The sequence below is a fragment of the Vanessa cardui genome, chromosome 8 (assembly GCF_905220365.1).
Source record: "Vanessa cardui chromosome 8, ilVanCard2.1, whole genome shotgun sequence".
In the NCBI taxonomy this organism is placed as follows: Eukaryota; Metazoa; Arthropoda; class Insecta; order Lepidoptera; family Nymphalidae; genus Vanessa; species Vanessa cardui.
The window spans coordinates 5,600,665-5,614,891 of NC_061130.1; the positions used below are offsets into that span (position 1 = coordinate 5,600,665).

General features: G+C 35.0%; 2 protein-coding genes across 2 annotated transcripts; one reads left to right on the plus strand and one right to left on the minus strand.

Annotated features, from left to right (window-relative positions):
- Positions 1–235: 235 nt before the first annotated feature.
- On the minus strand, positions 236–2,411 carry LOC124531758 (protein SCO1 homolog, mitochondrial). Its single transcript, XM_047106272.1, has 5 exons — positions 1,873–2,411; positions 1,283–1,406; positions 1,035–1,116; positions 830–956; positions 236–451 (listed from the first exon to the last, which is right to left on the minus strand). The coding sequence occupies exons 1-5, from the start codon at positions 2,146–2,148 to the stop codon at positions 302–304; spliced, it is 759 nt and encodes a 252-aa protein (XP_046962228.1). The 5' UTR covers positions 2,149–2,411; the 3' UTR covers positions 236–301.
- Positions 2,412–12,084: 9,673 nt separating this feature from the next.
- Positions 12,085–13,934, plus strand: LOC124531622 (pro-resilin-like). Its single transcript, XM_047106079.1, has 4 exons — positions 12,085–12,277; positions 12,422–12,541; positions 12,695–12,871; positions 13,554–13,934. The coding sequence occupies exons 1-4, from the start codon at positions 12,260–12,262 to the stop codon at positions 13,755–13,757; spliced, it is 519 nt and encodes a 172-aa protein (XP_046962035.1). The 5' UTR covers positions 12,085–12,259; the 3' UTR covers positions 13,758–13,934.
- Positions 13,935–14,227: the final 293 nt, after the last annotated feature.

Sequence of the window (14,227 nt, forward strand, 5' to 3'; positions counted from 1 at the left end):
GCCAGTTCAATGTCATATTGGTACATTTTACTATACTCATTGGTCTTCTTATAATAAGTTGAGCTTATGATTTCTACAGGCCCAATAAAGATGTTAAATTCTTAATTAAATAAAGGAAAAAAACTACCTGTGATTGGCCATTGAATGGCTTCAGAATATATTAATTTGGAACTAGTAAAATTAGTTAAGCAATATATTAATAGTTACATTTATACTATTTAATTGAAATAATCCATATTTATAATAAATACATTTATTTCAATTTAATCTGGAACATAATAACAATAACTAAATGCATTTCTTAGAACCATGACGTCTTCTTGCCCTGTTGATATTTTTGAATATTTACAAGCATAGAATCGTGTATTTCTGCTGCATTTCTGTTTTGTCCATAATAGTCAACAAACTCTCCATCAGGGTCTACCAGGTATATTATAATTGTGTGATCCACCTGTAATTAAAAATGGCATATTAATGTATGTTTGTAGTCAATTTTAAATTATGTTTCATACAAAAGTTTGATAATTCTTTGTTAACAGATTTTACTCGGTAGTACTACCTGGGTAGGTACCATCCATTCATCAGGTATTCTACTGCAAAACAACAGTATTTAGTATTGTTCTGTGCACTGGCACTATAATGGATGGTTGATATTTCTTACAATGCCGCCATATATAGGGAGTGGTGACCATTTACCATAAGATAAATAAATAAAAAAAAATTTTTTGTAGTATTATAAAAAAATACAAATAAAAAGTTCTGAAATTCTAAAGTATCAATTTATACATTTTATTAACATATTTTATAAAATGAAGACTTCGCTACTCACAATATAATCATTATCAACGTCCTGAGGTCCAGCACTAAAGTATACTCTGTAAGATTTACATGCCTGTTGTACTTGTTCCTTTGTACCCGTTAGACCTAATAATCTTGGCGTAAATTCTTTACAATACCTAACAACAGAAGAAAGTATAGTAATATTAAATCATGTTGATAATAACAAATATTACTATGGGAATTAGATAACTTACTTTCCTACTATTTCAGGTGTATCCCTCTGGGGATCAACTGATATGAATATAGGCTGCAAAGGTGGTGCTGATGGCGTTTGGTCTACAAGAATAGAAAAAAATATTAACTTACTATGTCTTATTATTGCTGTTAAATTAAATATTTTTAGAGACCGAGTTATTACTGAAGATTTTTTCAAATAAAATGCTAGGTTTTTGAATTACTCAAAGTTTATATCTTAAAATAATATAAGTCTTTATCACTTTACCATGTCTGTTAACAACTTCTGCCAGTTTCTCCAGTTCATCGGGACATATGTCAGGGCAATGTGTGAAGCCAAAATATATTAATAACCATTTACCAAGGAAATCTGTACTTTTTACTGTTCTTCCCTGTAATAATCAATGTTCATATCACATTATATATATGCACTATATTATATATATAAACTAATTTAAGTGATATATTATAACTATAATACAATATATGTCTTCTATCTTCGTAAGATTCCACTATGTATGTATCATTAATAGATTTGGTTTTTACCATAAGTCCATGTTAATTATATATATTTTTATTAATTTCTACTTATTTCAGATACTAAAGGGTATACTGAGAAGGTATAGGTTATGTGGTATAAAGATTCTAAATATAACATTTATTAATCATTAAAATGGAATACAAAAAAAATGTTTTAAGAAAGTAAAACCAGACAATCAAACTTTCAATTATGTCCTGCTTTATGGTTACAACTTATCATTAGCTAATGATAATATTATGATGTAAGATTAATTTATCAGAGGGGCTATTTATATAACCATAAAAAATCTTGGTTTTAAAATAAATAAGTTTACTTACTTCGGAATCGACCAGCTCAAAAGTACCACCTATTTTGGCTTTTCCAAGTTGCCGCTTCCTTTCACGGTCTATCGCTTCTTGTTTTTCTTTTCTCACGTACAACATAAATCCTGTAAGTCCACCGCCGACAAGTGCTGTGACAGTCATTGATTTCCATGTTATTGGTCCGGTAAATTTCTTTGGTTTTAACTTAGGTGGTACGGCACATTGTTTAATTGGTGTTGTTGATAAAAACCGACTTAAAGGTCTCACTGTACTTCTTAAAATTGAGTTCATTTTAAATGAAAAACTCCTAACTTTTTACCTTTATTTATCTGAATACACGTTTATTACAGTAATCGTACGTTTCAATAATTATTTACAGATTTTTCATTCTATTAGTACTCCAAATCCAAAAATATTCAGAGTTGGTAGGTAAGTCATACAGAATGTCTAGTTTTAAGACAAGACAGACAAGTTGACAATTGACAACTATTAGACTTCAGAATTACGAGACGAGTAACAAAGACGTAAGAGACAAATTAAAAGGTTAAGTAGTAAAGAATCTTGTAAGTTAAGCGAATATAGTCGAAAATCACAATGTTTCGTAAGCTGAAACGGATTCGTTATCATTTTCCGATGTTGCTACATAAAAAATATATAATATTGATACCGTAAATATTAGACGTCAGCTGATCGCATCCTCATATTTTGAGAATAGTTTATTTGTTACATATTTCAACAATAGCAATAGCAAAACAAGATTTATTTATCGATTAAAGGTTTCGAATGAATTTTAAAATCAAATAGAATTATTTTATAATTTACTTGCTGCGTATTTATTGTTGTTGGATCTAAATGCCTTTACATTAAATACAAATCAATACGTCTCTAACCGGGAATATTTTTAAACCATTAATTTACATTACTTTGTATATTATTTGGCATGTGACGATGCACAGCATCCGTGAGAGTGCGTTGTATACTTCCCTTTCCTGTTTCTTATTTTTTCGTATGGCGGGTATGACGTCACGTCCGCCCCACTCCTTTCGTTAGGTTCCAGGGGGGCAGCTTGCCATTTTGGTTTCATAGCGTCGTTACTTCTCTTACTGGTAACATCAATTTTTGCTAAGTGTGTAAAGTTTTGTACTTTTCGTAATTAAAATAGTGTTAGTTATATTTAGTGAAATACTATATTGTGCTAATAAGTGATTCTGCTATTTTTAATATGAGTAGTGACAGTGATGTGGAAAATGTGCGCTTAAACCATAATGGTTTCGAGCAAGTTGCTGGTTGTAGTAACCGGTCTTTGCAATCGCCGGTTGTAGAACCGGCGTCTAACAAAAGGAAACGACAAGGGAATGGAAGCGATTCAAGTTTGTCTTCTTCGAATTCCTCTGACAGTGAGTCAGACAGTAGACGGAGGAAGCGGATCAGGTCTTCCAATCAGCTTGATGCTTTGACAAACAAGGTCAGTGAGCTTACCAATATTTTATTGCAAAATATTTATCTACCCGCATCACAAACACAAATGCATTCGAATAATTTATTGAGTTCTTTTCCGGATAATAACCAAGCAACTCAATTACCTGCTCCTTCAATCGAACCCATAGGAAGTTCGTCAGCACCAACGTTTTGTTTGAAACGGCCGGTAGTTGAATTATCTGGCATAAACAATACCTCTTGTCATTTAAGTTTAGGATTGATTAATACTTCAGTTAAAGACCCAAAGGTGCCTCGGGCCGATCCCGAGCACGTAAAAATTCTCCAAAATTTGCAAAGATTCGGAGATATTTCGTGGAAGGATGTACGGTATACTGACCCTTTAAAAGTACATATTGCCTCGCCGGGATTTGTGGATCTAGAAGTCAATGATGAACTCAGGCAATTTTTAAAGGGTAAAGACTATTTAGCATCCTCCGAAAAAGCACTGGCGGCCATGTGTAATGCGTTAATTACACAGCGTGAGCTTCTTAATAAAAATTTACAATGTTTGGTTGATTGGGCGGCCTCCGTCGACACGGTGCTGTCTGCAACTAATGTTTTTGACAAAATAAGTGATTTATTTCAACCAACATCAAAATTTCACAAAATTAGCGAAGATATTATGCAAATGGTCTGTGGTAAGCGTGCCGAATATATTGAAAATCGTCGGGAGCGTATCCTGAACGAGTTGCCAAATAAGAACCTTCGTGAGGGTTTGCGTAAAATACCTCCGAGTTCTAATCATCTTTTCGATGAAAATCTACTTAGACATTACATACAGACTACGGGAGGTATTGATAAGTGGTTGCGTCCATGGTATCATACAGGAAGAGAATCTAAAACTAATAACAAGTCTCTTATTAAATCTACCAAAAAAGTTAATAATTCAGATTTCATCATGGACGGTCCTAATCCTTCCTTTCGTTCGAGATTCGATACAAGAAAGCCTAAATCTCACACGGGTTTTACAAGACAAGAGTATAACCCCAAAAATAGAAGAACCTTTAAAAAGGATAAGCAGCAGGTCAAGCGACCGTCTGACAAGTGACTATTGGCCACGCCGCAACAAATTTTACGGGGGCTGCCTTCGAGCGTATCGAAGGCAGTGGCAGATGCTTGGAGCTCCGAAGGCTCTTCTCGATATGATTACGGGAATGCGTCTGCCATTTACCTCCAAACCAATATTAATCGGACTTTCAACAAAGGTTCTCGAACGCTTCCAGACGCCACAGTCACCAGAGATGACCGAACAAGTAAAAATGTTATTGGAGCAGAGGGTTCTAGAAGTAGTCAGTCATCACCACCACGAACCCAGTTTTCTGTCAAAAATATTTCTGGTCAAAAAGAGCGACGGCTCGAACAGACCAATATTCAATCTAAAGCGGTTAAACCAGTACATTGCAACCAAACCCTTCAGACTAATATCACATTTCCAGATACCGCGATTTCTACAGAAGGGCGACTGGATGGTGAAACTCGACCTGTCGTCAGCCTACTTCCATGTAGGGATCAGGGAATACCATCGAAGGTTCTTAAGGTTAGTTTACAATCAACAAGTTCTACAAATGACTTGCCTTCCTTTCGGACTGTCTTGCGCCCCGAAGAACTTTGCTGCATTAACCAACTGGGTGGCACAACATTTGCGCAATCAAGGTTTGCGAGTTGTCGTTTATTTAGACGACTTCTTAATTGTAAATCAATCGGAAGCAAGTCTTCAGTCCCAAGTAGAGTTGGCGATAGACAAGCTCAGAATGCTGGGTTGGACTATCAACTACGAGAAATCTATAATCAAACCAACCCAGGAAGTGGAATTCTTAGGAATAGTTTGGAACACCAGGTTGAACTTCAAAAGTCTTCCCAGAAAAAAGATCGACAAGATATTGTCAATTTCATACCGCCTGAATCAGAGACGTACAATGTCACTCAAAGAAGCGCAAGCTTTTTTGGGCTACCTAAATTTTGCCAATTTTGTAGTCCCTCGAGGGAGATTACACTGCCGTCAGCTTCAGTTACAATCCAGGATGCTAGTGAAATCGTCAATGAAAGAAATGAACTTGCAAGCAGCAGTAATAAAAGATCTGAAGTGGTGGATCAATACTTTGGAGACGTCTCAGCCAAAAACAATGTTGCACTCGGAACTCATTCATCATTTTTTGACAACAGATGCTGCAGATTTTGGGTGGGGAGCTCAAATGGACGATCACACAGTGTCAGGCAGATGGAGAAAAGATCAGATGCAATGGCACTGCAACCGCAAAGAAATGTTTGCCATAATAGCGGCTATAAGACATTTCAGATTACAAATACAAGGTCTTCATCTGATTTTACAGTCAGACAATCGAACGGTTATCGCATATATTCAAAAAGAAGGCGGCACACGATCGATGGCTCTTCTCAATCAAACCTACCAGCTTCTGAATTATCTGGACAAGTGGAATATTACGATGACAGCAGAATATATTCCAGGCAAATTCAACGACATCGCCGATCATTTATCGAGAGGGAAACAAGCAGCCGAATGGCACCTACTGAAGCCTGCTCTCAATGTGATATTCCGCAGGTTTGGAGTTCCTCAGATAGATTTGTTTGCCACGAAGGAAACAAGAGTGGTACAGAAGTACGTCTCGAACAATTGTCAGGACTCCTCAGCTCTGTTTTGCAACGCCTTCAGTCGTCCATGGCAGTTTCATCTAGCGTGGGTATTCCCTCCACCGAGTCTCATTCCGCGGGTGCTACAACATCTCAACACTGCTCAAGGAACCTTTTTGATCGTTGCACCAATGTGGAAGAGAGTGTTTTGGCTTCCAGATCTTCGCAGACGAGCTTTATGCAGACCTTTGAAGATCAAACGGCTATCTCAAGTGCTGGTGGATCAAACGACAGGCTTGCCACCACCCCGAATTCAAGACATAGAGCTTTTTGTCTGGAAAATTGGGGCTGGGAAGATGTAATTCAGACTTGGTCTGAAGCTGAAAAGACTTTGCTTAGGTCTAGTTGGAGGGAATCCACACTTAGAACATATAAACCCGCTTGGTCTAGATGGGTAAGGTGGTGTGCGTTAAATAATTTTGATTTTAAACATCCAAGTGGAGTTAGTTTATCAAGGTTTTTGGCCTTTTTGAGCTTAGAAGAGAAATTAGCTTATCCTACCATTCTCCTACATAAATCAGTAGTTCTTACGTTCGGAAAAGTTTTAAATAATGAAAATTTGAATTTACATTTTTTAGTTAAGCATATTTTAAAAGCTATTTCTCTCCGTAGCCCAAAAACCATAAAGCCTCCAATTTGGGATCCAAATGATTTGATTGCCTGGTTAAAGAACAATCCACCAGTGATTAATTCTTTGTTTGAGGCCTCACGACGATTAGCATGTCTTTTGTTACTCGCATCTGGTAGACGTGTTCATGACCTTACATTGTTAAAAATAGATTCACGCCATTACTTTGATTTCGGTGACTATATAGTTTTACATCCTACATTTGGCTCAAAGACTGATACAGCCACGTACAGGCAATCAGGTTGGAAATTGATGAGTCATTCATGTACTAGGGTTTGTCCTGTATACTGGTTGAGAAAAGTGGTCGAATTAGGCACTGAGCGGCGGACGCCCATTTGCGATAGTTCTCTATTCATAACAATTAGAGGTTCAAACCGAGCAGCTTCTCGTACTGTGATAAGCGGTTGGGTGAAGTCAGTTTTTAAAGATGCAGGCATTGTAGCTTCGGCAGGCAGTTTCCGCTCTGCCGTCGCATCCTTAAATTGGTTTGAACATTTCTCTATTGAAGACATATTAGCACGTGGAAACTGGCGCAGTGAAAAGACTTTCCTTAAGTTTTATTGTAAACAAATAATAAGTAATTCAAAACCATCTCATTATAATTTTTCAAATAATTTTGAACCTGTAGATTAATATATTGATTATTCAATTTTTTATAAATTATTATTTATAATTTTATGTCTATAATTTTCTAAAACACCGATGTGTATTATGGTTACTGTTGAAATTAATATATAAAGTCGGATAGTTTTAAGTTGATGTTATATAACTCAGTTGATTTTTATATTCTTCTGGTCAAGTGAATATATAATTTTCAATTACACTGATTTTATTATATTTATTATATGTTCTCAGTTGTCACATAGCGTCGTTTAGGGGTCACCAGGAGATATAAACACGTCTCTCACGGATGCTGTGCATCGTCACATGCCAAATAATAGTACAAGTTTTACATAACAATAAAACTTGTATTATTGAGCAGAGACGATGCACAGCATCCCAGTAAGGGCTCCTGGTGAGAGACTTCTATGAAACCAAAATGGCAAGCTGCCCCCCTGGAACCTAACGAAAGGAGTGGGGCGGACGTGACGTCATACCCGCCATACGAAAAAATAAGAAACAGGAAAGGGAAGTATACAACGCACTCTCACGGATGCTGTGCATCGTCTCTGCTCAATAATACAAGTTTTATTGTTATGTAAAACTTGTACTATTTTTATTACAATAGGTCTTTAATGGATGGATGATACGCATCATTCATCCTCCTGCCCTTATCCCAATATCATATGAGGTCATACTTCTCCTTCCATACTTCGTCAGACGTCATCTCACAAGTACCTAACCATATCGTCTTCACACAATCCATTCATCGTTTTTCGTCTTTAGTCATGTATAACTCTGTATAACTATGTATTATCTATATGGTAAGAGTATCCAGATTAGAGTGAAAATATAAGTACCTATCGTTCTAGCATACTGTGTTATATAAGAGTAAAGATGGTCGAGTGGTAAGGACGAGTGTATCATCATATGATGTAGGTACAAGCCCGGATTTCTGCCCGGTTATATTGTGTTTATAATTCATCTCGTGTTCGGCGGTGAAGGAAATCGCGAGAAGCTGCTACGAGAAACCTAAATGCGCATAATTTCGATGAAATTCTGCCACATGTCTATCCAGTTATCCACCAACCCGCATTGAAGAAACGTGTTAGAATAGGGAACATGCAAATATTAGGTTGGGGAAAAAGTTTTTTCGCATATAGTATGTATGAACTTGTAATAAAATCTCTTTGGCTATACCATTTGTATCTGGCTGGTTTTGGTATCATTAAAAAGTTTTAATTTTAAAGAAGGCACTTCCAAATTCAAATTAGGAATTTGTGTGATTTTCATTTGTTTTTGTTGTTGTTAAAATGAGTGAATCTAAAGAAGAAATTCGGTACATTTTAAAATTTTACTATAAAAAAGGTAAAAATGCAACTCAAGCCGCGAAAAAAATTTGTGATGTTTATGGACCTAATGTAGTATCTGTGAGAGTAGCGCAAGTTTGGTTTAAGCGTTTTCAAGCCGGAAATTTTGATATCAAAGATGCATCTCGCTCTGGTCGCCCTGTTACGGACAAAAATGATGCCATTTTTGAAAAAGTGGAGCAAGATCGGCATATTAGTAGTTACGACGTAGCTGAAGAACTGGCAATTGACCACAAAACGGTTTTGACTCATTTGAATAAAGCTGGGTACACAAAAAAGCTCGATATATGGGTGCCTCATGAACTCACTGAAAGAAACCTAATGAACCGTGTACTCATTTGTGATTCTTTATTACGACGTAATGAAACCGAACCATTTTTGAAGAAGCTGATAACTGGTGATGAAAAGTGGATCACATACGACAAGAACGTGCGAAAAAGATCGTGGTCAAAGGCCGGTCAAGCTTCACAGACTGTGGCAAAACCCGGATTAACTCGCAACAAGGTAATGCTGTGTGTATGGTGGGATTGGAAGGGCATCATTCATTATGAGCTGTTGCCGCCCGGCAGGACCATCGATTCAGAACTGTATTGCGAATAATTGATGAGATTGAAGCAATAAATTGAGAGAAAGCGGCCAGAATTGATCAACAGAAGGGGTGTGGTTTTTCACCATGACAACGCTAGACCTCACACATCTTTAGCCACTCAACAAAAATTACGAGAGTTTGGCTGGGAGGTATTAATGCATCCGCCGTATAGTCCTGACCTTGCACCTTCAGATTTTCATCTGTTTCGGTCTCTGCAGAATTCTTTAGGCAGTGTCAGGTTAACGTCACGAGAGGACTGCCAAAACCACTTGTCGCAGTTTTTCTATCAGAAGCCCCAAAATTTTTACAGCAATGGGATCATGTCACTACCAACAAGATGGCAAAAAGTTATGGAACAAAATGGCACCTACATACTTTAGTCAAATGTAAATAAACTATAAAAAAAACTTTTTGAATTTTCATATAAAATACGAAGAAACTTTTTCCCCAACCTATTATTATATTTATGGAATTTTTGCTATTAAAATGTTGAATAATTATAAGAGAAGGGCTACTGCAAGGTTTATATTTTATATAATGTTGCCTTCTTTTTAACAATAATTACCAATTTAAGTAACTTGAAACGGAACGTATTTCGAAACACTAATTAGTGTTCAGTGACGTCACTCCTGTTATGACTACTTATTTGAGGTTATAGTTGTAAAAAAAATAATATTTAAACCAAAATTAATTGCGTATTTCTAATAAAAATGGAAGTTGGATTTGTTAAAAAATACCAGATTCCTCTTTTCAGCTTGAAACCACTTTTTTCTCAGTTTTGTGTCAGAAAGTCCACACAAAAACCATTTATTTGAAAACTTTGTTCAAGTAGATAAACACATTGGCAAAATACATATTAAGTCAATACGGCTTTTTTTCGGAATATCGAATAGTCCGTTATGATTTTTTATAAAAAAAAGTATCTCAAAAGTCGAGAAAAAATGCATAAGTATGAAGGCCAGTGAGGACAAGTACGCTCAATGGGCCAGTGACGGACCTGAGTGACGTCATACGAAATAAAGATCCGAATTAGCACGAAAATTTTAAATTACATTTTGAAACTGCTTTTTTGCAGTAAATTAGAGTGTTTTGGATTTTTAGTATACTTGTGGTCTATCCTATATGAAGTTCTTTAAAATAAACACAAAAATAAAAATAGCGATCTTGTCTATTAGCTACGAAATTTCTTCTCCAAGGGAGAGTTAGCTTAGCCCGCTGAGGGATTATCGTCATTAGATTCCAAGTACGATAAGATACAATCGTGAAAAGTTTTCTTGATCGTAAGAGCCATATTTAATATTGCAAAAATCACTTTTTTTTTAAATAATTCGAAACTTGATATGCAATGATAGTTAGATACAATTATCCAATGATAAATAATTCAATAACGTACGCAATAAAAACGAACAATGTAAATAAAAACTCATATGCTTCGAACACGAAAGTTTCGTGTTAATTTTTTACGTCTGAAAATAAATTCAGGTGAAGAAACTCTTACTAATTGGGTTTAAATGTTACGTTAGAGTTTGATGTTTAAATGAACAATTTGTACTAATATACAGATAGGCCAATTAAATGAAACAAGAACCTAGTTTTTATTTATTTAAATATAGTACGTAATATTTTATTGAAAATAACTGTATATTTAAGCATTTAATGTTATTAATGTTTATGTTAAGAAAACCAAAGACTAATATAATTGAATATTGATAAAAATATAAGATATGTATTGATCCAAATTGTGAATGTGCAAACTGCGAGTGTAATTACAAGAACATGGTACAAATAATCTATGTTTCCATGGTTTGCGACCCATTAGTAGTGTTCTTTAGTATATTGCTGTCATTTTTTAGTTATCGGAATTATTTTACAACTCAATGCATATAAATAATATATTTTATATATTTCTATAAATATTTAAAATACACTATAAACATATTTTTACAGATCTATATATCTATATCCACGAAGATGTAAATTAAATAGAGCAGTAACAATAATGCATCAACATGATTTTCAACTTTGCACAATTATGGGCACTAAATGTCGAGTTATGTTATATTTATTGGATTATTTGACATTTAAGGTACACATTTGCCGGCTTAACGGTTTCAATTCTAACAATAGTTAGGTTTTTAAACATCAATTGTACGAAGTCACATCGTACAATTGATGTTACGTTGATGTTGTTAGGTAGATGGGCAAATGGTCACCAGATGATAAGTGGTCACCATCGCCCATTATCATAATCATCGCTGTTAGATTATATTAATCATTACTTAAATCTAATATGCGCGACCAACTTAGGGAACTAAGCCGTCAGACGTCTCATATATTTATTATTTAATAAAGGATTTGTGTAAAACGAAGCGTAGATTAAATGCATTAATATACATTTTATCAAACTGTTTTATGTTCATACATTCAAGATTTTTTCATATAATTAGTTTTATCAAAAGCGAATAAAGAAAATCTATAAGTTTTCCATTTTGTTTAATGAAAATTTTTTTCTTACTTGTTGTTTATTACTTAGATTGTAAAAAAAGGTTTTATATGTGATGATATAATGTTAATTAAAATTAAATAAATTTGAATGTTTATATAATAAAGATATAATTAAAATAAAATCGCAGGCGCGAACATTTGTTATGTAACTACTTATATTGAGAGCAATTTATTGCACTCAGTCTGTCCACCAAAAATAAGACAGACTTCCTGTGGCATTGCTGATCCATCATCAGCTCTTGATCAACCTAACCAATAAAATTGTAGATCAATTCCACTGTTGTGGTCTTGAGCTGTCGAATTTTTTTTAAGAAGTTCTCAATATTTTTCAGGGTATATTGTCAGCTCATCGTATTAAACCTAACTACATTTTGACACCAAATTTTATGTTACTCATAAAAATTATAAGCTAGACTAGCTATTATGGGTTATTTTTCTTTCGAAATTTTCGTGGATCGTGCAGCTCAGTAATGAAAATGACAGGGGCGGCACGGTTGCGACCGCAACCTGAGCGTTTATATACGTCCTCTGTTGGTATTTCTAACCATAACCTCCTGGTACCTTCAGACCAACGTTTTCAAAATGTGGAAGATTTTTTACGTGAGTTAAATTTTTTTGAAAGTACAAAATGATATTTTACTTCTTTTGAATAAGTCTAAATTGATGCAAATGTTATACTTTACACATATAGTTTTATATATTGCATTATTTATTTATATACATAAATTACATATATTGGTCCAGGTAACATTACTAGCTTGGGTGTCGTTGAAGTCTTTTACTTCTGCACAAGAATATCTTCCACCTAAAACAAACGCAGGCGCCGTCGGTAGCGGCAATAAGAAACCAGTAGTTGAACCAACTGTGAGTTACTTTTTTTTAAATATTCCAATTTTATGTCAACTATTTTTAAAAATTGTATTGAAAATATAAACAAAACATTGTCCTTTATATTTATATTTTTTATAACGGGTGTTGTAGACGTGATTACGTTGTGACGTTATGTTTTATTTTCAGTTGCCAGCAAATTATGAATTCACATATGATGTACAAGATAATGGCGTCTCATTAGACTTCGGGCATAACGAGAAACGAAAGGATGACCGAGCGCAGGGCTCATATCACGTGTTGTTACCCGATGGGAGGACGCAACTTGTCGAATATGAGGCTGGGCCCGATGGGTATCGACCTCAAGTAAGTACAGTGCAACTATTGTCATTATAATAATACTCGCTTTTGCCCGCGACTTCGTTCGCGTGGACTTCAGGTTCGTCCCGTTTAGTCTAGTAATCGCTTAAAATCGCTTCGTAAATAAGCCATTATTTCTTGTACAAAGTAAAGGATAAAAAATGGTTATTGTGGGTTATTCCTAAGAGATAAACATATACCATCACGGACTTTTTTGTAGACCTTTTTAAGTTGTACAATACTGTAGTACATTGTTTTGATCTATCTTGTAGGATTCAGTCAGCGTTTGCAATGTAAGCGCAAAAAATGTGTTTTTTTACGACCTCACATTAGAAACCTCAAAAATTGTAGCCTATGTGTTATTCTGATGTATAAGCTATATTGTGGTAAAGTTTCATTCAAATCCATTCAGTAGTTTTTACGTGAAAGAGTAACAAACATCCATACATACAAACTTTCGCCTTTATAATAGTAGTAGGATTATAATAGTAGTAGGATTTCGAATAGAGTCCTGGCTGCGTAGGTGTACGAGCTTTTATGCCCAATGATGATGATTTTTTTGAAATTGTTTTTGTAATATCACCTGTTGACAATTCGAAGCTACGAACATATAAATTGTCAACATGTTCTATCGATGCTTAATCTTATATTAATTCGTAAAAATATTATAAAACTTGTTATTTTTCAGGTGATGTACATGGGTACAGCGACATACCCGTCGCAATCCGGTGGTGGTGGGGGTGACAAGTTCGATGGGTACCACTACAACGCAGCTTCGAATAGACAGAGTGTGAGACAATCGGCTCCGCGTGGCGGACGCCAGCCGGGCACCGCTCCCCCTCCTGCCCCCGCCCCGCCTCTCCTCTACGCAGCAAGCAACGCCACGCAGTAGAGTCCATACGACCCAGCATAAAATATACTGTGTTCGGAACTAATTAACTAGGGCTAAATGGTTATCGGAAAAATTATGTACCGAATAAAAGTATTGCAATTTACCTAAAAAATGACTCATGTCTGCAATTTGTATCAAATTTTGTTTCGTTTTCAATCAAATATAATTTAAACACTACACTAAATCTTTTATTAATGCAAACACTTATTATATATACTTATTAGTTTGTGACAACACTTTCTTTAGAAAGATTTCTACATAAAATACTATCGAATCTTCATGAAATATATTTTAATTACGGTTGACACGCTTGCTTGTTGTTTTTCATGGCATTTTCGTAAAAGAATGTTAAGTTAAAAAAAAATTAGAAAAATAAAAAGTATGCTGAAATGACATTTTTAATTATTTTGGTTAATAAATGATTAATCAAAGATATTTCGTTAATGTAGTAGGTACAATACTAAATTATT